The 21,472-nt window shown below is 41.7% G+C and overlaps 2 protein-coding genes across 7 annotated transcripts in view; one reads left to right on the forward strand and one right to left on the reverse strand.

Moving 5' to 3' along the window:
- MAP3K15 (mitogen-activated protein kinase kinase kinase 15) overlaps positions 1–7,755 on the forward strand; it is an 87,531-nt gene extending 79,776 nt beyond the window's left edge. For all 4 annotated transcript variants that reach the window (XM_080576395.1, XM_080576398.1, XM_080576396.1 and 1 more), the window contains 9 exons: positions 693–870; positions 1,509–1,683; positions 2,841–3,026; positions 3,483–3,588; positions 5,315–5,525; positions 6,188–6,300; positions 6,489–6,586; positions 6,693–6,769; positions 7,275–7,755. In XM_080576395.1, the coding sequence (XP_080432521.1) occupies positions 693–870; positions 1,509–1,683; positions 2,841–3,026; positions 3,483–3,588; positions 5,315–5,525; positions 6,188–6,300; positions 6,489–6,586; positions 6,693–6,769; positions 7,275–7,356 (1,226 nt within the window). In that variant the 3' untranslated portion in view covers positions 7,357–7,755. The remainder of the gene's footprint in view (positions 1–692; positions 871–1,508; positions 1,684–2,840; positions 3,027–3,482; positions 3,589–5,314; positions 5,526–6,187; positions 6,301–6,488; positions 6,587–6,692; positions 6,770–7,274) is intronic.
- A 117-nt stretch (positions 7,756–7,872) lies between these two features.
- On the reverse strand, positions 7,873–21,461 carry PDHA1 (pyruvate dehydrogenase E1 subunit alpha 1). 3 transcript variants are annotated; one of them, XM_080576417.1, is made up of 12 exons: positions 21,176–21,413; positions 19,615–19,629; positions 18,241–18,309; positions 17,135–17,308; positions 16,339–16,465; positions 12,904–12,995; positions 12,605–12,697; positions 11,673–11,828; positions 11,408–11,479; positions 10,413–10,480; positions 9,372–9,480; positions 7,873–8,344 (listed from the first exon to the last, which is right to left on the reverse strand). In XM_080576417.1, the coding sequence occupies exons 1-12, from the start codon at positions 21,248–21,250 to the stop codon at positions 8,180–8,182; spliced, it is 1,215 nt and encodes a 404-aa protein (XP_080432543.1). In that variant the 5' UTR covers positions 21,251–21,413; the 3' UTR covers positions 7,873–8,179. The 3 variants fall into 3 exon arrangements, with proteins under 3 accessions (XP_080432543.1, XP_080432545.1, XP_080432544.1); XM_080576419.1 differs by lacking the exon at positions 19,615–19,629 and having other exon boundaries at positions 21,166–21,461; XM_080576418.1 differs by lacking the exon at positions 19,615–19,629.
- Positions 21,462–21,472: the final 11 nt, after the last annotated feature.

The raw sequence follows: 21,472 nt of genomic DNA on the forward strand, positions 1-21,472 counted from the left end.
ACTCTAGTTAAAAGAACTTCTTTACTTTTCTTACCATGCAGCTGCAAACTGGCAATCAGGTTTATAACAATCTCTCAATATCTGTTGATTTTTTTTTCCCCTTCTTTCTTTCAAGATGAATTGGAGTGGGAGAAGAGATTTCCTTCAGGCTAGTCCCAAAACAGAGACTCCTTACTGAGGGCAGGGGGAAATGTGAACAAAGCTGATGCCTTGAGTGACAGAGAGGGAGCAATTGTACGTCCGTTAGCACCATCGGGCAGAGGTGAGGTGGGAGGGGGCCAGATATCAAAGTGCTCTCTTCTTAGAGATCCAGCTGTGGTGGAGCAGCTGGTGGTACCCGGCTGGATCGAGACAGGCTCATGAAACAGCTGTATATTCAGTTGCACCCTCTGTGGGAATAGCACCAAGGGGGAGTGGGTGTATGTCTGCAAGACAGGGTAACAAAATGACCTTCATATTTCATCTAGGTGCTGTGCTGCCTTTGGGTTCAGCAGTTAGTTAATTCATACCTTCTATTGCTTATGCATGTAATGATTTAGAGTTGTATTTCTGCTTTCTATCCACGAGGTTACCTCTCCCTCAGCCATTCTGCAAAATGAGGCCTCGATATCACTGCAGATGATCACAGCTGCTTTAAGCACATTGCCCTTTCCTACCCGGTTTCATTACATATTTATAATGTCTGTTCGTAGATTACAACCGTAACACATCCCTCCCGCTGCCCATCCACGGAGAGCAGGCTGGCAGTAGCAGCAGCGAGCATGGCTCCGTTTCGCCAGACTCTGATGTACAGCACGATATGTTTTTTGAAAGGCCAAAGAGATCCATTTCAGAGATTCACGTAAAGCATCCCATCTCCCATTTGCTGAGGTAAAACATTTTCTTTTCACTTGACACCCATGATTATTGTGTGGATTTAATTCCTGTTATATTTTATCTGAAGGTATTTTTTTTCACAGTGACTTTAGTAAGCAGGTGAGTTACAGAGGCAAGTTACCAGTTAACTTAAATATTGCGTATATTTAACTAATGAAAAAATATTTTTTTTAATGTTTCCATGTATTTATGTACCTTTTTTACCCCTATGATTGTTAGTCTTCCTATTGAGCAAGTGCATATGGATTCAGGAGTGACTGAAGGAATTGCCCCTTTCCCTTTTTTTTTTTTTTTTTGCTAGTTCTGCTGATCAGAGAGCACAAAACAGTACTTTCAAATGAGAACGTTAGAGTGTGGGGCCAGAAAAAATGAATAGTTATCCTCAGTCCAGGATTTTCAGTTTCCTGCCCCAAAACTGAGCCAGTGCTGGGTGATGCTGGCACCAGCTTCTCAGCAGGGTGAGATGAGCAGTGTGCCTTCAGTGAGATTTTTCACCAGCTGAGGATCTGCACCATCTCCTCTGCAGTTTGACTCGCTTTGTAACCTACCAAGCACCCCTCCTCCCTTCTGGCAGTGCTGCCATGTTGGTAATTCTGAGGTCTCTCTTGTTTGTGGCCCTGTTGCTGATGCAGCGTGCCCGACGAGGGCTTGGCCTTGGAGGACAGGAGCGCCTCTCCTTCCCTTGAGGATAAGGATTCTGGTCTGTTTCTGCTACGGAAGGACAGCGAACGCCGAGCAATTCTGTACAAAATCCTTAAGGAAGAACAGGATAAAGTTGCTTCAAATTTGCAGGACTGTATTGCACAGGTAATTTCAACTTTTTTTCCTGCTTCAAAAGGAAAATGACGAGCTAGCTTGTCAGTATCATTTCTTTCCTGAAAACAAATAAATGAAGGTGCCAATAGTTTTAAATTAATAGTTCTTTCTGTAGTCCACATTCATACTGGCACTCGTGTTTGATGGTGTGTAAACTTCAACTGCTTGGATTGTTCCTTCTGAATATTTTAATCTCTGAGGGTTGTAACCGTGTGGGCCTTTTGCTGTTGCCTGAATGGACAGCAAACATCACGTTTTGCCTGTTACTGGCCTCCTGTTTTGGGGCATGTGGTGGCTGTTAGACAGCTGAGATTGGTGTGCTAGGTTTTTTTTGGTTGTTGTGCATGTTTTGTTTTGTTTTTTTAAGGACAAAGTTGCAGAACAGCCCAGAGTTTTAAAGTTTGTATGTGGCATCTTGGTCAGAAGTAACCAAGGTTTTAAATATTTTCCAGGATAAGGAAGGATTATTTAGTAACAGCAAGTCCTACCTCAGTATCCAGCTGTTCTGCAGCATTGCCTTAATCATCTCCTTTCCATAATTGCTGTAATACTTCTTTCTCCCTTTTCCTTTGAATTACACAGGTTGTTATTCTTACAAGTACTTGAATGGCTTTAACTATAGGGATTATGGACGGCAAATCATAGAATGAACATTTGAGTACTATCACTGCATGACTTAGACCTTTCTCTGACTTATCATAGATGTGTGTATAAATATAATGTTTTGCCTAAAGAAATTGAATGTCTGCATAATTAGTTAGAAGTCCAGATTCAGCCTCAAAAAGCTGAGAGCATCCATTAAAATTTGTGTGTCTTACCAACTCGCTCTGCTGCTTTTATGGAGAGGAGCTGCCCTCTGCAGTACATTGGACAAATGTGTAAATACCATCTTGAAGCTCTTACCGTAGTGACAGCCACAGTAGCAGCAGACCTAATTCATTTTTGGAAAATAGGAATTACTGTAAATAAAAATAGAAAAAATGTAGAAAATAAAGGCTAGGCAGAAATGAAAGTTCTGTGACTTCTGTGTATAGGTATGAAATATACATCTGCAAAGCTATAAATTGTAACCTAAATATTAATACTACTAATTAGATGTTTAATGACTGTGGGATTTACTTGATATACATTTTTTATCTTTTCTCCAGAGCTCTGAAGAACTGCAACTTTCAAAAGCCCACATCAACCAAATTATTGGGATTTTAAGGGACTTCATTCGCTCTCCTGAGCACAGAGTGATGGCTTCGACCATATCCAAGCTGAAAATGGATTTGGACTTTGACAGCACTTCCATCAATCAGATCCATCTGGTGCTGTTTGGGTTTCAGGATGCGGTGAGTTCTTTGCCAGGCACAGAGGGAGGGGAATTCTTCCAGGACAGACCTCTCCCCAGGGGGTTTGTAGCTTCTCTCCTCTTCCTCACCTCTTGCCCCTTAGCCTGTTCCTGCTGAACAGCAGAGGGACACACAGGGCTGGACGCAGAGCTCAGGGAGATGGGCGCTGCCAGCCAGGCCATGAAGCCAAGCAGGGGTTGAGGGCTGCCCGTAGGCTACCAGCAAGCTGTAATGTTTGTTCTGGGCCCTGCGTTTATCTTGTGTTCTACCTCCCCTGGTACAACAGAGGGGCTAAAACTGTCAAATTGTTGTTTAGACTTTCAAAAGTGGGAGGGCATTAGTGACTCATGCAGTTGTTTCTTTATAAAACTTCACCATAATATTGAAAAACAAGACTTTCTTTCCTAAGGTGTAAGCTACTGTTGTTTCCTGCAGCTTTTACTTGTGTATTTGCAGGTGAACAAAGTATTAAGGAATCATTTAATAAGGCCCCACTGGATGTTTGCAATGGACAACATAATTCGCCGTGCAGTCCAAGCAGCAGTCACTATTCTTATTCCAGGTAAATCAAAACAGCTGTAAACAACCTAAAAAAAAACCTGATCGTGTATCAGGTAACAGCAAATGGAGCAGTTTAAATGTTTCAGTGTAATCCATCAGCATGTTGTTAACAACATCCCATGTGTAACAACATCCAAGGCACAGGCTCAATGTTGTGCAGAAAGAACCGTTGATCAAAGATTAATGCCATACCTGCAGTACAAAGTGCGTAACGAGTAAGGTTAACAGTGGGTAACTGCACCACCAGTGTGGTCCGGTTTAAACAAAGAAAAAAAAGAAAGCAACAAAGAAACAAAAGAGCAAATTAAATTTAGAACAGAATAGTTCAGTTGTAAGGGACCACCAAAGACCATCACGTCAAACTGCCTGAGCACTTCAGGGCCAACCAGCAGCTAGGGCACATCACTGAGGGCATTGCCCAAACGCCCCTTGAGCACTGACAGGCACGGGGCAGCACCCAGCTCCCCAGGAAGCCTGTTGCGGTGTGTGACCGCCCTCACGGCAAAGAAACGTTTCCTGATGCCCAGCCTGAACTCCCCGGCGCAGCTCTGTGCCGTGCCCGTGCCCTGCCAGCGGGTCCCAGGAGCGGAGGCCGGCGCCTCCCCCTGCGCTTCCCCTCCTCGGGAGGCTGCGGAGAGCAGCGAGGTCGCCTCTGGGCCTCCTCTCCTCCAGGCTGGGCAGCCCAAGTGTCCCCAGCCTCCCCTCACAGCACATGCCTTCCAGCCCTGCCGCCTGCTGTGCTGGCCTCCTCTGGGCGCTTTCAGGGACCTCAGCAGCCTTTCTGTGCTGCGGAGACAATACAGTCCAACCTGGAACCACTTCTATTAAGAAAGAAAATGACGCTATACAACATTTTAATGAAATCCAAGTGGAAATCCACTGCTTGTCTGGTCTGGTTATGTGTTCTGAAAAATGACTACTGAGCTCTAGAGCAGATGCTAAGAAGGGGAAAGAGCAGTGCATTTATATGAGATTTTGGCCCACAGATGCGTAATAGGAAAAATCACCACCATCACCAAGAGGGGAGAGGCTAAAAGACAATGGAATATATCTAAGACATTCAGGAATAAATCTAAGTTGGAGATCTGCAGGTAGCTTCGTAACTCTCTGAAGTGCTAAGCGCTCTTTCCAGTATGAGAATATTCTGAGTGCACTTAGTGATGGTGAGCCCTTTCAGTCTGAAGTTGCCATGGCTTTAGAGCCAAATCAGCCAAATTTCTTAAGACTTTGTTGTCAGAAGAAAAGTGGCAGCTCCTCTTTGGTGGGAAGGGCAGGAGCCTGCAGCAAGTTCTGAGAGAAATGGAGTAAGAAATGCTTCCTGGGAAAGACAACAGCATTGTAACTCTTTGGTAAAGGGCAATGGGGATAAACAACTTCTTAAAAATAGATAGATTAATAAAGAGAACAAAAGCCGAACAAGCTTTCATGGATTTTTCATTAATGCATTTCACTAACTGCCTTGTTATTCAGCACAAGCGTATTTATCACAGCCACCTCTACTGGTAAGCTACAGCTGAGCTACTACAGTGCCACTCGTACTTTTAGAATTGAGGTCATAAAATCTGGGGGTCCAGCTAACAAGGCTTTGCTACTCCCCTGCTCACCACTGTAATAAAAATGAAAAAAGGTCACATCCTCAGCTGGAGCTTCCTCAATTCCAGTAGTAAAGAAGAAACTGTACCAACCCATGGAGCTATCCTTGTATAAAAACAAACTTGTTTTATCAGAGCTTCGCGCTCATTTTGAGCCAGCATCAGAAACAGAAGGTGGCGACAAAGATGGTGAGGAAGTGGAGGAGAGCTACCAGCCCACGGAACAAAACGGGACTGAGGACCCTGCCGTCACATCAGGAGTGAGCACCCTCAGCTCCGTGGTGTCACACGAGGCGCAGCAGCAGCTTAGCCTGGAGCTGGGCAGACTCAAACAGGAGTCGGTCAGGTAATCCTTATATGCAGACTATGGGTTTATTTTCAGGCAGTCTTTGAAAAGCTCACAGACGCTTTCTGCAGTGACAGGTACACACGTAACAAGAATACTGCTTACCTTGTGATAAAGCAGACCTTCCAGGAGCACAAGGAGATTGAGAATACACTGGCAGGGCTGGTATGACAACTCAACAGCCTTCAGTACAACTTTTGTTTCTACGTAAATCATTTTTAATTCCAGAACGTCCTTGGGAATTTCTACCATTAAGTAATTAGGCCTGTGTAACTGTGTTGGTTTCTTTCCTACTTCCTTAGTTCACTGGATGCCACCTGACCCAGTGGCAGTGTCCTCAGAGATGTTCCTGCAAGTTTTAGGAAAACACCACTATAAAGGCAGATACTCTGCCCAGGGCAACCGCAAAGCAATAGGAACAGAATTTACACATATTTACTAAATTCTGCTGCAAAGATGAAAGCCTTAAAGTGCCACCACTATGCTGAGTCTCAGACAACCAAAATGAAATGTTTTATCTTCCTTAAGAGTATCAGGAAGAGAATCAAGCATCTCTGACCTGTGGTATTTGTTAAAAACAATACTTTTTTTTTTTTTTTCACTCCAAGTAAATTTGATTATTCTCACTATAGCTATGTTTGCTCTCTCTTGTATGCTAACAGGCTTTTGGAAAACCTAATTCAGAAGGAAAAAGAGTATCAGACTCTCTTACAACAATCTTTGGAGCAAAAAACTCAGGAATTATGTTTGCTTCAATTAAAACTTAAACCCAAAGGTAGGAGGAGATACTGCATACTTTGACAATTATACACAAGTATATTGGCTCGTGATTGTTTAAAGGGTAATTTGATTTGGCTCAAGGTCTCTTAAAAGATCCTCTATTTTAAGTAGTTCTCAGACCAGCACTTTTGTCCTAGTTTTGTGGTATATTAACCTATGCTTTATTTTTTTTTCCTGTTAAAGACTCTCAGTGGACTTCATCAACTTTTAAAGAGAATGCAGACCCTGAGCTCACGAACTGGCTGAAACGACAAGGAGCAGACTTGGATGCAATTAAGAGGGTAAAAAAAGAAAAAAAATCACCTTAAAAAAAAAATCATTGCAGTCATTGCTAGGAGTCTGGTTTCAAAGAAGGAATACTAATTTAGGAACAAATCTGCCTTCCAGTTTGCTGAAGAGGATTATACACTAAGTGCTGTCCTCAACGATATCACTAAAGATGATCTGCGGTACCTTCAACTGCGGTAAGGAACTACCGCTTAGGTCATTAAGAGTTGAATTTGTTTAAAAAAAATGAAAAAATGTGGTTTAGATTTTAGGACTTTCATACAGCTCTGTTAATTTACTCTGTGATCTTCTGTTAATGTTGTTCGTGTGTTGACTGACATTAAATAATATAACCTAGGGTGCTTCATGCCACGTAAGTTTTGGTGTTACCAAGGTTGAGAGCTATTTCGCCACCATTTAGGACTAAGTGAACACATGGCAAGTAAGCATAAAGAACTTCCTTTTCCCACCCCTTGATTAAAATCCTTTCATTGTCATTCTGTTAATCCCTGGATGACATGGAAGAAGGTGTTCTGGCCCTAACCTTAAAGGAGTATAGAGCTTTTTGTGTGCCATCATAATGGCAAATCATTGGGAATTCTAGAGTTTATTTGTTGCTCACTGTAGAGTAACGGAGATGAGGATGTTTTCCCCTAACCCGTTACTGTAGTCCCTAATCGTTCTCCATTCTTCTTCATACAGAGGGGGTCTTCTCTGCAGAATTTGGAATGCCATATTAATCCACCGCCAAACATCTGACAAGACCTCGGAGGCAGAAGGTTAGCTCCTTGGAAACAGAACGTGTAATGGGAATAAGCAAATGAAAGATACATTCCTAAATTATTGTATGTACATATATGTATAGTGGCCTTGCAGGTTTTGCACAACTAGACAGCTTGTTTGACCACCAGTGTAACACAGTGAATCATAACAGCTTATGAAACAGTGAAGCAGAAGTCAAATGCCTGTCACTGTAAATATAAAGCCTTAGCTGAGACAAAACTTCTGCAAAACATGTACCACACCTCTGAACTGGCTTTACCGTTGTGAAAACTGTGAACTTAATGTGTTACAGCTCTGCAGGGGGATGGTTTGAGCAGGCAGGGGTTAAGCTCTAGCACATCACCTCTTTGTAGATGACTCTATATAGCTTTTTGTATTAAAGCTACTCTTGCTAAGAAAAGCCTGGCGTGATGCTTTCGTTTAGTAACTTTTCTGCAGCAAAACCACAACTAACCTAAATCTTTTTTTTTTGGCAAGTGGTTGGTTCATAAAGAAACAATGCAAACAGACAACCAAATTAAATGTTATTGAAGTTTAATTTTTTGTCTTTACACTGTACATGACACATACAGCACTCCAAAGGAAAGTTTGTAAAGCAAATACAGAGCGATTTAAATAAACCATTGCTTCCTTTTAATGCAGCTCCTTCCAAAATGACATTCAGGTGTGTTTAAGACAACCCATCCTGTGATGGACTGCCTTACACAACACCTCCTTATTTGAAAGAGCTTTTAAATAAGATTCAGGTTTATTTCTGAGTCGTTACAGTTCTTGTAATGCATTCACTTATTCTTCTGAATAAGTTATGCCCAATAAAAAGGACTTTAGCTGACAGACTTGTACTTTATCCACTGGTTTGGGCCACGCACTTCGAAGGGTGGTTCATTGTAGTAAATGTGGTTACCTAGTTCTTCCAGTGGTGGCTCTGGGTCAGTGGTAGCAAACTGAGCAGCTTCCTCTATCTCCTTCCTCACTGCCACATCAATTTCCTAAACCAAGAAAAGAGATGTTAACTTGAAGGCAGCTCAGAAAAAGCATCCTAATCTTGAAGTTAAAACCAACAATGAAGCACCGGCCAGACTAGGTGTTACTGCTGTCTATAACAGATTAAAAAAACATGAAAAGTCCCTCCCTACTAAAGTGAAGCGTTTGTCCCTTTAGGTAGTACAATTAACTTATTTTGAGAGGAACATGACCACACCGAGCATTTTTTTTTTTGAATTCTGAGTCTGCAAAACAGTAAGAACGCAGCGAACTTTTACTGCAACCCTATCAGTCAGCTTAACACCATCCAACCCATCACTTCAGATTCAGGGACCTTCATAAGGTGTAAGTAGATCTCAATACCACCTCTGCTTGCTGTATTACCATCCACACAGGTCTTTCATATAAATCATTTTTTCCGTAGTGATAAACTTGGTAACCCATACATGAGAGGGCTAAGTATATGACATGTTCTATTTGTAGCTTAACATTTAACTGTCGTTATACTCTACTCACTTTATGTACAAATGAGGTTGAGGCCAGTATGTATATAGCTGCACCTACACTGGGCATTGTGAGATTTGACTATAAGTGTTTTCTCTCCTCCCACCCCCCGCTGTGTGCTAAACAGCTAAACATAAGTCTTTTTGTACTTTTCCTTTGTTTTCTTTTAAAACAAAATTGATCAAAAGATGTACATTTGCTTTGAGGGTTTCTGGCTTTTTCAAAACCAATGACCTTGGTCACTGTAAGACATTGCAAGTTCAGAGACTTACCTCCTTTCCAGCTCATGACCAATTTTGATTTCTAGATCTTAGTATGACAAGATGTATTTGAAGAGCCTTGCACTGAGCTATGCTGTTTCAGTGAAATTTCACTGTAGACCAACTAATTATATTCAAAAAAATACTCCAACAAAAAAAACCCTCAAAGAACAAGTGATGATACACAATGCAGTGTAAGTATGCTTCTCAGAGATAACTAGTATGTGAACGCACAAGAGCTTGCTTAAACATCTACTTAAAGCTGTACCTTTAATTCTTCAATGCTTGCAAGGTTATTGTTGATCATTCTGTCCTTCAGCAAAGTAATGGGATCACTTTTGCTTCTCACTTCCTGGATTTCTTCTCTAGTACGATAGCTAGGAGCAAGACAAGCAAAGAGATTGTATCCTTTAGTGGTGTCCTTGAACAGAAGTGAGGTTCTGGACACAGCTCCCTTTTACAGAAGAGGCGTGACCAAAGAATTGTCGGGAATGCAATGAAAATACAGCAACATTCATTACTCAAAGGACAGCACAGCCACATGTAGAACACCACTTAGATTTGAAAGTGGAGACTGAGCTGAAGTAAATCCAGACTTGAATATAATGCAGACAGGGAAAGGGAAGCTATCGCAGCCCAAGACAGTTACATCGAGGGGCAGCATTTCCCCCTCCCCGTCTCCTCTGAGGGAAATAACAGCGGGGGTTGGTGGCTTGCTGTGGCATTAAGTTGGTCACACAACTCAGAGAAGGATGTGTTTCATGAGCTCAGTCAAAAATTCCATTTCACTACAAGTTTCTGATGATGTGTTAAGACACAGCCTACTTCATGCAGGTCAGTTCAAGTTTGTCAGATGGCACACAATGCCCGAATATTTCTAGCATCTCTATGTTTGCATTTTTAAGTATTCTGTTTGTCTCCATCTGTTCTTAAACTTCTAGCTTACAGAATTTTATATACTCTAAAAACCCTAGAGAAGAGCACTGCTTTTCAGTCAAAGCTTACTTTGAACACACCATAAACTCACACTGAATGCAGAATTCATTAATAAAAAGTACAGAAACTTAACAAACTTAGTTCTTGTTCTAGAACTAAATTTCTTAATAGTGCAAATAAAACAGGTATGTTACATTGCCCGATTACCCACTGAGCGATGAGAGGAGCTACCAGACTTGGCACAGTGATTTCATCATGACCACCTTTATGCACTTTGCACTGGATTTAAACACCAAATCCATGATAGTTTCCTGATTTTGACCATCAATACCTAATTATTTTTGGCAAATGTCAAGAAAGTATTTCACAGTACCTTATTCCAGGGTCACTCATACTGTGGCCGTGGTAACGGTATGTCTGCAACTCCATCACAATAGGACCCTCAAAAAGACAGAAGATGCAGAGCATTATCGCCTTCAGCAATCGATGCGTTGTTATAGCAGTTCACCTATAGCAAATACTTACTGCACCGATGATGATTTTAATGCAATTTTCTTTCTTAGTCTAATTAATTCACGACATTATGGCAACTCGTAAAATGAAACATAATTCTTCATAAATAAAAAGATTATGTTGATATTACTAGCCTTTACTTTCATGTTCTTAGTGAGCAGTATTACGCCATTTGGTCCCTCCCAATGCCATTGAACCATTACCCAGACTATTTCAAATCGCCTATTACTTTCACTTTAAGATTGTACCTCACAGAAGCTTATTCTTTTGTACGAACTCTTCTTCTTTTCCCGCTGTGCATTCTAAGCACAAATATCATTTTGCTAAATATTTCACCAAACGTGAGAACCTATGTATCATACTTGGGTGACAGACACTTGTGCTGAAAAACCTTAAGGTTTTATCTAGTTCTGTATGCATTGCTAGGGAGGCATATAAAAATAGATCTCTTGTCATCATGTATCAAGTCTCACAGAACTTCACATTCCCTTTGTTGTAAATATAGAGTTATTTTCCTTGCCACTTACCTTAAGAAATCTCTTCACAAGAACACAGCTGCCTAACAGTCTACATGTTTTCCACGACAATTTAAGTAAGGTAGAAAGCAGGAAGAAGTTAACAGGGTACCAGGTCTGTTTTTTTTCTTAAAGTTTAATTAATACCAGTTGCATGTAAACAATCCTAACAATATTAAAAGAACCCCTCAATTACTCCTAGGTTCCATTTGGTGGAGAAAAAAAGGAAATAAATGTCAAGTTATTGCAACTACAGGAAACTGGACTAGATGAGAAATATTTTATGCAGCAACTATTGCTAAGACTTCCACCTACGGTAAAGGAATGGCTACTGACTTACTTTTCCAGCTCTGCAGTGCTCAGTTGCAAACTTGGCTGCTTCTCGGACACAGAGAACATCCATGCCATCCACCTGAGACACAGAATAGCAAGTTGAGCCAAAGAATTGCCAAAAACTAAACCTGCAAATTCAGTACTTCCATATTGTAAGTGCAATAGGAATTCAATTTCAAATTTTCCTATTTTAACAGTATTTATAAATATACTGAGAAATACATTTACTGCACATACCTGCACGCCTCAAAACAAACTGGAGTTGTACTCACCCTGAGCCCCGGAATGAAGTCTCCTCTTTTGTAGTAGTCAGTACTGGCTGCAGCTCTTTCAACCGAAGTTCCCATCCCATACCGATTGTTCTCACAGATAAAAACACAAGGCAATTTCCACAAGGCTGCCATGTTGTATGTTTCAAATATCTGGCCCTGAAAGAAAAGGGTAAGTTATATCTAGTCAGGGAGCTCAGACTTCAAGCATTAGGCTCTACTGAAAAATCCTTCAGCTGCAGATGTCTAACTAGTAAAACTTTGAACACTAAAAGTAATCTGAAAGCAGCTACTCACTGCAGCTCAGCAGGAATAAGAGAAGTTACACCAAGTAAGGCAACTTTCACCCCAACTAATAGTTCATAGATTCTCTATATGTTTAAACCTATTTTAGTATCTGTGTTTCGGTAGCAAGGAACCTACTTTAATCAAAATATCTTAGGAATAGTGGTTAGAAACTTCACGATTGATTAACGTGGCAGGACACTGCTACAGCAAAGTAGAAGAAAAGTTCAACCACACTGTCTGCATCAGCCTTACTACTTTAAGACAGGGAAAAACAGGAGCTGAGCTTTTCACCTGTGTTTTCAAAGCAGTAAGTTATATTAACAGTGCACTCTAAAACACTGATTTCTTATCTGGCTTAATTTTTCTGCCGCAAATATGAAAACAACTGCCTGAATGTCTGAAGCAGCTCTGCGAGATGCTTTGTATCAGTGGACTCCTTTAATAAAGCATCCTTGCAGCAGAAAGCCCAACATAAAAATCTTATTTTTAGTTCCAAGCCAGATGTTGTCTGGGTTGCAGACTCCGAACAGGCTAAAGATGTGCTCCTGCTACCTTGCAAAAAGGCAGAGCTCATGGTTCACAGAGGGAAAACAGATTACCCACAGACACATTCCTCACAGAGCCACATTTAGACAAAGCTCGTTTACCTGATTGGCTGCGCCGTCCCCATATAAAGTCAGACAGACTTCGTTTTTACCAAAGTATTTACAGGCCAGAGCAATCCCAGCTCCAAGAGGAACCTATCACAGAGCACAGGACAAGACAAAATTTTAGAACAATATTCAGAGGAGTTGGAGACAAGTAGCTGGTGAAATGTCAGGAGACATTTACTGTGTTAGGGATCTGCTCAACGAACGAAGAGTTGTTAACAACACTGAGAGGAAACACTGGCATGGGACATGAGCCAATTTCAACTTGTGTTTTAAAGTAGAAGTCACGTATATACCTGAGCGCCAACGATACCATTACCACCGTAGAAGTTTTTTGTATACATGTGCATCGATCCTCCTTTTCCCTTCACACATCCTCCTTTTCGACCTGAAACATGATCAAGAAGTGATTATTTTTTCAGAGGAAAAATACTATACAAATGGTAACATCTAATCCAGTTCCTAAAGGTAACAACCCTAAAACAATGTTGTATTTGTCATCAGAGTCACCTCAGTGGAGGTAAGACATTGATTCTCAAACACCGGACATAATGGCCCCTCTTCATAGAGTTTACGGTTAAATGCATCACAAAACAAATAAAAAGCCAGGAGGAAGAATGATAATGAAAACACAATTCAAGAAATACAAAATGAGATTTATGAAGAAACTTCAAAACCACCCAAGGAATTTCAGTGTCCTCAACACAAAAGCACTCTCTAGCAAAGTAGTAATTTTATTTTTTTTAATAGCCAACATAGTCTACATTCCTCCTACATGTAATCTATGCTACTATAACAAGAAATATATATACAGTCCTTTTTAATTCTTGCTTCTGCAGTAAAGATATGAACAGTTCCAAATTAATTGCAATAATCTATATGTCTTCTCTTTGACAATAACCAGAAGTAAAAACTACAGATTCAAAATAAAAAATAACAAAAACGACAACCATACAACAACACAACTCCCAACCTCCATATAAACATCGATACCTAGCCCAGCATTATTCAGGCTGTAGTTTGCAGGTAACTGGCAGCCCATGAAGCACCACACGAAGTCCCATCAAATGAGTAACTTTTTCAAATACACATCAAGTGTACTCAAACATAGCTGGGGGCAGAGGTCAGCGTCCATGACAGTGCACTAAAAGAGCAAACTCCCTGGTGCCATCAGTACCTGAAAGTAAGACACTCAAATTCCATTCCAAATTCAGCCTACTTTTTATTTAAAACGTGCATTTTACAATTTCAAAAGTCAGCCTTTTTATTTGCTGTTATCTCCCCTTGCCCGCAGAAACAAGGTAAACAGTCACTTTTTGTTAGCTGCCTAACCAGTTATCAAAACCAGCAAAAATACTGCTCCCTAGCTGAGGTCCCGCAGAGGCTTAGCATTAAGATTATTTTGATGTAATAAAATGTATCACAACAATGTATAGCTGTCAAAAGGCAACCTGTCAAGCCAATCTCTCCCCAGCACAAGGCTTGCTATCTCCCACCAATTCAGCAAGTGCAATCCTCCACAGCGTTCTCTTAACTATGAGCAGAACTACACTGCGTGGGCAGCAGAGCTACCTTAACGCCCTGCTGAGTACACCCGTCTAGTTCAACAAGGACTTCGATAATCAGTGGTTTTCCAGCTACGTTACCGAATCATGATTTCAGTGAAATTTCTTATACAGGATCACAGCTGCTACCGTCAAAAGACTTACTAAACAATAATAAGGAAAGCTTGACATGTACGTGTTTCTTCCTTGTCCGTTAGTTCTGTTTCCTCTCAGAAGAGGAAATTAGATTGGTTTAACATAACGTACTTTGGCAAATTATGTTGGCTCTTAATGTCAACTTTTAGGTAATAAAGTACTCACAGCATAATTTAATCATCTTCTCCAGGAACAAACTGTGGCCAACTGCTTTATTTCTCTATTTTTCCTCCATTTGCTTTTTAAAATATAAATGTAAATACAATACTTTCAGATGCAGCACTGATTTAGATTACAAAAATTTTGCCTAAAGCAAGTTTGAGCTGCAAGAAGTTTTCTAAAATTGGTCAGGTGGATCATGCCCAGCTAATCAAAGAACACTCGATTTCTCATCAGCCTGTGCCGCTTCTTACATTTCTTACCCTAATCTGTTTTTTTTTTCCCCTAATCACAAAGGCTTGTATTTTACTTCTAAGCACAGTTTGCTTATATTGCCTTGGGGTTGGTGGTTGTTTTAGAAGTAGAGTGCTGGTGCTGCTCTGGAATCTGTACTTCCCTTTCTTAAGGGTGAATCCTTTTTAATATTGGTCTTCCTTGTACTTTTACTATGCTCATGAAATGGTTTCACATGGGCTTCTACACATTCTGCAAAATTCTTAGGGCCAAAGCAAAAAACAAAAAAATAAAAACCAAAACAAACCAAACCAAGACGAATTTTAACCACGAAACTACTAATTTACACTTAAACATCAGTAACCTCCTCCACATTTTTGTACAATCCTTCCTCTTATATTTTAGCTTAGTTAGAATTCCTGATTTACCAAAGTCACTTTTTCCTATTCTTTCTACTCCTCCTAGAACAATCTGCTCTGGTCTCCACAATATCATTCCTCAGGGAACTGTCAATTCTCCCGAACAATCCTTTCCAATAGTTTGTTTCCTGTAGGACGATCTTATCTACTAGTCTTTGGTTGACTCTGCTTCCTGCTCCTTCAAAGATTTTTAAATTCTGTCATTTCCCAGTCACTGTAACTCAGGCTCTCTTTCAGTTTTGCATTTTCAGTCAAGATCTTTGTTCGTAAAAATCAACTCCAGTGGCACACCTATCCAGAAACTTGCTCCAAGCACCATTTTTTGGAACAACAGTCTCTGTACGGCTGCTGTTCTTCCCCCATTAAAAGGGCCCCACTAAAACCGAGCGTAATGCTATAGAATATGATGCCTTGAAAAGAATCAAAACAACAGCACCGATATTTATGGTTTCAGGTCCAATAACAGACCTCAGTCAGTCTTTCTTCCTTACCTGTACCTAGCAACATTTGGCAAGTCAATCATCTACCAGGTTCTAGGCTACCAATGCTACCAATATGCATTACCAATATGTATGCTACCAATATGCATTTTTAATAAACACATGGTATCTTAGTATATAAAACCATACCTCTTCTCTGCCTCCTCAATGTGCTTTCCTACATTAATGTTTCAAGTATGAAGACTTAATCTGAGCATTTACATTACAGCAATGATTCATAATACCAACAGCATACAAAGGCCTTCGAATTCCTTGTTAATTTTTCACTTCCGGCATCAGTATGCAGATCTCAGCAGGCTCACCCACTCTTCTCTTGGCTACTCCATTTATGATCCTGCTGTTAATCAACCATTTCCTTTCTGCAAAATCTTAGGTAGGGATTACCATTTCATATTCTTGTTATAGTCAAAATTTCCCAAACCATTCATTTTTATCATTACAAGCAGTGCCTATCAGTCTTTCTAAGACTTCTGCAGCGTAATTCAGAAAAATCCAAGTCTGCCTCCAAGGGAGGGTAACACCCTGCCCTATCAAGAATAAGTGATAACCACCAGTGAGTTTCATTTAAGCAAGCTGCTGTAGCACATCAAACATGACATACGGCATCAAGAAGTTTTCTAAAGTTATGCCTTGGAAGCACCAGCACTTATGCATGAGGACCACCTCATGACCAGTGGCAACATCATAAAATGTGAATCCTCATTTTACTCAGCACCTACCTGTAAGCTCAGCAAGAATTTCTCGAACGGGAACACCTCGTGCATAGGTAAAACCGTGAGCTCTGTACGCTGTGATCACATGGTCTGTAGGCTTTATGGCAACTTCAAGCCCTACACAGCAAGCCTCCTGTTACAGATAAAAAGTAAGTTTAGCAATGAAGAAAAGCACTGAGTTTCCACAGTCAGCAGCGTGGCAAGGTCTATGGTCCCCCTACACGAAATAAAGGAGAAAAGAGAAAAGGCACTGATACAGGAGGCTGCCTTGAATACCAAGGGGAGGTTAGGCCCCTTTTTCCAAAATCCGGAGCTACAACTGCCTTGGGCTCTATATTCCAACCTGTCCTGTCTGCAGCCAACAAAATTAGACAGGAGGAAAATGAGAAGCCAAAAAGACCCGCAGGCAAACACATCGCCCTAAACACATCTCCCAAAATGAAGTATCTAAATAACTGCAATTCAAAAATGGGCAGAGGATGGACAGGCAGCAAAGTTTCACCAAGTTCAGGAAGTTCTTTCTCCTGACTCTTGCTTTATAGTGGGTACCTGATCTATGAGCCACTGGAAAAAAAAACTGCCTTCCCTCTCTTCCTGCTGCTGTCTCAAGACCCCAGGGATTCCCTTGTGCACTCAGAGACAGTTTTTAAAGAAATAACGAAACAAATCACAGATCCCACTACAACTTCAGCCACTGTACACAGACACCCAGTTATAGATATACTCTCCCTTCTATTCAAATCCCTAGGTAAGTAGGGCAAGACAATATAAAAACATCTTTGGGGGAAAAAGATAATCTTACCTGACCATCATATAAGTGGCAGAAGCCACGAATAATCTTCTGCTTGTACAGCTGGTCAGACTTCAGCTCCATGCGTCGTATGGTCTGCATCGTCTTGTAGTAATGGAGCCCCTCCTCTCGAGTCATCACTGCCGTGGTACTAGGGCCTTCTTCCAGGCGGTGGAGGTCACATTTCTGCAAAGTTGAACAAGTATTTATTTATTGAAAGTAGTTGATTCCATTTCTACCACGTTTTTTTTGTTTTAAATGACATACCATTTTCAAATTCAGACTGTAATACCTTTTTAAAAAGCAAGCCAGGAAAACCTAAATTCACAGGTCAAATTAATTATAAAGTTTGTGCACTATGTCCAAATTCAGGAAAATAAAAGCTTTGCTTTTAATAAAGACAGATTTCCACACACAAAATGAAACCTACTGTCAGGACAGTTCCTACTACTATCAGGAGATGAAGTTCAGCGCTCACAAAGTACTAGAAAAGCTCATTTCCATGGTTGTGCATACCAAATACCTGACAAGACGTACAGAGGCTTAGTGAAGTGACAAAACAGAGGAGTTTCCTCTGTGGGAGTTTTTAAGATCTGGTCCTAAGTCTGGACCTCACCTCTTCTACCACCACTTCTACCCACAGTTATAAACCGCTGCGGCAGCAGCCACCCCACTGGCCAAACCACACAACGCATACCACAGCACTGCCTCCCCAAACCATGGCCTATCCCGAGTTGTGTGGAGGGCTGATTTTAGGTACCATACCAAAAATCCTTCCAGTCCAGTGGAACACACCAAATCGCTCTGTCAACACAGATGGGCAAAATACTGCTTTACAGGTTACACGACCTTTTGTATTAGAACAACGGTCTCTCCAGAGCAGCTCCACTGCTGCCCAGAGGAATTGCATACAATACACTTGCACACTACTTTACTTTGAATTAACACAATCACACGACCACATACTTCCATGCAGCGTGCTTCCAGCTCCATCTAAAAATCAGGCCAGGTAGTGCAGGGCTTAGTTCTGAAAATTCTTCTAATTTAAATGTCCATCATTTCAAGATCTATGACAGTGCTCACACGGAATACCAGTATTAAGCCTTCAGCTTTGTTACCTTAATTTCAAATGTAGCTTCATTTGCAAAGTCTGCATAGTTACGTGATGCTACCATCACTCGAGAGGCCTTAAAAAAAAGACAAAAACAAATATGAGCAACATTGAAATATAATCACAAGATAAACGAATTGTCAAATTTCTAACAGTACACCCAAACTGAAATAATTTTTAATGAAACTCTCCAGTGGCATACCCTTATAGTATTAGAGAACTTTTACTTTGTACATACGTACTAGAATTCCTTTAAAATCCAGGATTTGAAATTAAGATTAGAAATTATACCCTTGATTAATTAAAGAAAACCAATAAGCTTCAAAATACTGCGAAGCGCATCAAAATCCTACAAATACATACTCTTCCCTTCACATGACCTATTCCCTATATGAACACAACCAATGCATATTTTAATGGCTCTCGGCACTGATTGGAATTTCACCTTGACAGAACAAAAACTTTCTTTGGAAAAAAAAAAACAAAACACGTCAGATGTGTGGAATGTGAACTACAATCGCTCTTTCCTTTTAACAGGAAAAGAAGGTGGGTGGATGCAAGGCAACAAGCAGTGAGGAAGGAGAGTACTATGTAAGTGGGTAATAGCATGGCCACTACCTAAGGAGACATGAAACACACAAGTACAGAATGGCTGGCAGAGTAGGGGAGAGAGAAGAAAGTCGTTTAAACAAATACTGATGTCCCTTCTAACAGAGTGTGTACAGCCTATTATTACCTGACCAACAACTGGTATTCTTGAATAACTTCATCTATTCACACATGCCTTGTGGCCATAAGGAATGCACTTGATCTTTAGCAGCAAAATCATATTGCTAATTAAATTACACATTAATTTCTGTAGCTTATTCAACTCTGGAACTTGCATACACTTAGCTCTGGGTTCATTCTTTCAAAATTTTGAGACTATCCAGTCCTAGGTCTCCAACAATGGTATGATTGATAGATGTAAAATTTGGAAAAAAGACAGGAGAAATTTTCTCAATCCTTCTTCATTATCTATCGTTGCCTATTTGATTTGGCTATCATGAGCTCCCAACCCCCCACATTATCAGATTTAATATTTGGAGTTTTTAAATTTAAACCAGGTTTCTACACTGTTTACCATAATGCAACAGTATTATCAGCGACAAAAAGCTATTTTAGTTCTAGAGCTGGAAGTGTGTCAAGCGTTTACTATTCACAGAACCACCGAACGGCTGAGGTTGGAAGGGACCTCTGGAGGCCAGCCTGGTCCGATCCCAGCCCTGAGCACTACACGAAAGCAATGTGAGGCAGTCTGTACAGAAGTTCTTAACACATGGCCAGTACATATTAAAAAAATAAAGAAAGAAAACCTTGACCAAACTGGTTTAGTCCTTACCTCACTAACAGCTCCCTAGGTTAGCAGCATTTGGGAGGAAAAAAGGATAAAGAAAAAAAGAGTAAGTAACTGTAACAAACCATGGGGGAGGAGAAATCAGCACATTATTAGCAAACTGGAACACAGTTTACAGGTAAGCTCTGAGTCACAGAAAATCATCTTTACGCTTTACAATATGATCAGAACAGGTATAAAATGCTGCCTGATGGATTAAGACTGTTTCTATTTATTTGCTAATTTATACCTCAATTATAAATGCGTAAGAACACGTAAAGAGAAATCTTTGCATATTTGGCAGTCACTAGGATCCAAAAAACTGCACTGAGATATCCAAAATGGGTCTGGACATCTAGGAAAGCACAGCATGTCAGAAACAGGCCAAGTACATGCAGTAAGGAACAAATTTTTGGCATCCATCTTTATATTTTAATGTAATTTAGCTGTAAATTAAGGAATACTTTCAGACACATATTCCATACAGTCCCAACACACACAGGAAGATTTGCTGATGAACCTACTCTCTCATGCCATTCCCATGAAACCAGCCACCCACAGGCTTTCTTGCCAGGGCAAGAAATTACTAGGCAAGTGAATTACTTCAGAAGCACAGTAAGAGATTTGCTCTCAACGTCAAAAAGGCTATTGATCCCAACTACCAAAAAGCACCCTTTAACACCGCCAAAAAAAATATTTTTTGATCTTGCCAATGTGTTTTTTCAGCTAGATTATTTTCTCCTCATGGTCACAGTCATTAAAATGGAATAAGGAAAATGAGAAGGTAGAAAAGAATTGTGAAAATGTTTTACGTAAAAGAGATAAAGCACAGCAAATGAAACACCAATGCCATGAAATAACACAACTTGAACTAAAATTCAGAAAGAGCTCAAATGACTGTTACTTGAGCAAAGGCAAAGCACTCCAAGAAGGGGCCAGGTGGGTGAATTTTGAAGGGGGCCTGCAAAAGGCTTTCAAAAAGGGATCGCTGCGTTTTATACCGGATTTAGTACGTGTACCAAGGGCCTCTGGACAGGGCACCTATGGGTGCCAGCCTCCAAGCGGCGCCCTGGCCGTGCTCCAGCCAGCACCTTGGGCGGCACGTCCTGCCCTCGTGTGACAGCACACGCCGTGCACATGGCGCACTTCCCTAAATATTAACCTCTCATCAAGGAAACCGGCCCTGCCCTCACGTCAGGCCAGGAGGATACCTGAGGTACAGTTTGCAAGCGCAGGAAAAGCCCAGCTGTTTACAGACACCCCCCCCCACACAGCGACCATTTTGTTTTTAAACGCAGGGTTTGGCAAAGAGCAGACAAAACAGACACCCGAAAGCACTTTATTATTACGACTATGATTGCTGTTTCTCCGCCGGCCCCCTCACACCCGCAGGCCCACACCAACGGCCCCACACGGGCCCCGCCCGCCTCAACGGCCCCAACGGCCGCCCGCGCGCCCCCCTCCTCCCTGAGGCGGCGCGCGCCTCCCCCCCCCCCCCCCCCCCCCCCCCCCTCAGCGACCGTTGGGGCCGTTACCGCTCCCCCCCCCCGTAACGGCCCCCTCTCACCGTCCTGCCGGCGGCGGCGGCGGCGGCCGGGCCGGGCAGCACTCGGGAGAGCGCGGCCAGCAGCATCTTGCGCATGGAGCGGGGAGGCAGGGGGGCGGCGGCGGCACCGGCACCGTGGTGGGCCCCGTCCTCGAGTCTCCTTCAGCGGCAGCAGCGAAGCACCAGCAGCAGCGGCCGCCGCCGAGCCCGCCCAAGCGCCCGCCCCCGCGGCCGAGCGGCGCGCTGCCCCGAGTGACGGCACCCGCCGGGCGGCGGAGGGCCGAGCGGTGGCTTGCCCCTGCGCGCATGCCCGGTAGC

This window comes from Anser brachyrhynchus, assembly GCF_964034855.1.
Source record: "Anser brachyrhynchus genome assembly, chromosome: 1".
Taxonomy (NCBI): domain Eukaryota; kingdom Metazoa; phylum Chordata; class Aves; order Anseriformes; family Anatidae; genus Anser; species Anser brachyrhynchus.

What these genes read in the sequence shown, in the direction of transcription:
- PDHA1 (XM_080576417.1), bottom strand. Translation starts at nt 21,250, where the DNA reads ATGCGCAAGATGCTGCTGGCCGCGCTCTCCCGAGTGCTGCCCGGCCCG. An exon ending in ATGGTATCGTTGGCGCTCAG is followed by an intron (nt 12,698 to 12,903) that starts GTATATACGTGA and finishes GCTCTGTGATAG; the next exon opens with GTTCCTCTTGGAGCTGGGAT. An exon ending in CAAGCATTGAAGAATTAAAG is followed by an intron (nt 8,345 to 9,371) that starts GTACAGCTTTAA and finishes TTCTTGGTTTAG; the next exon opens with GAAATTGATGTGGCAGTGAG.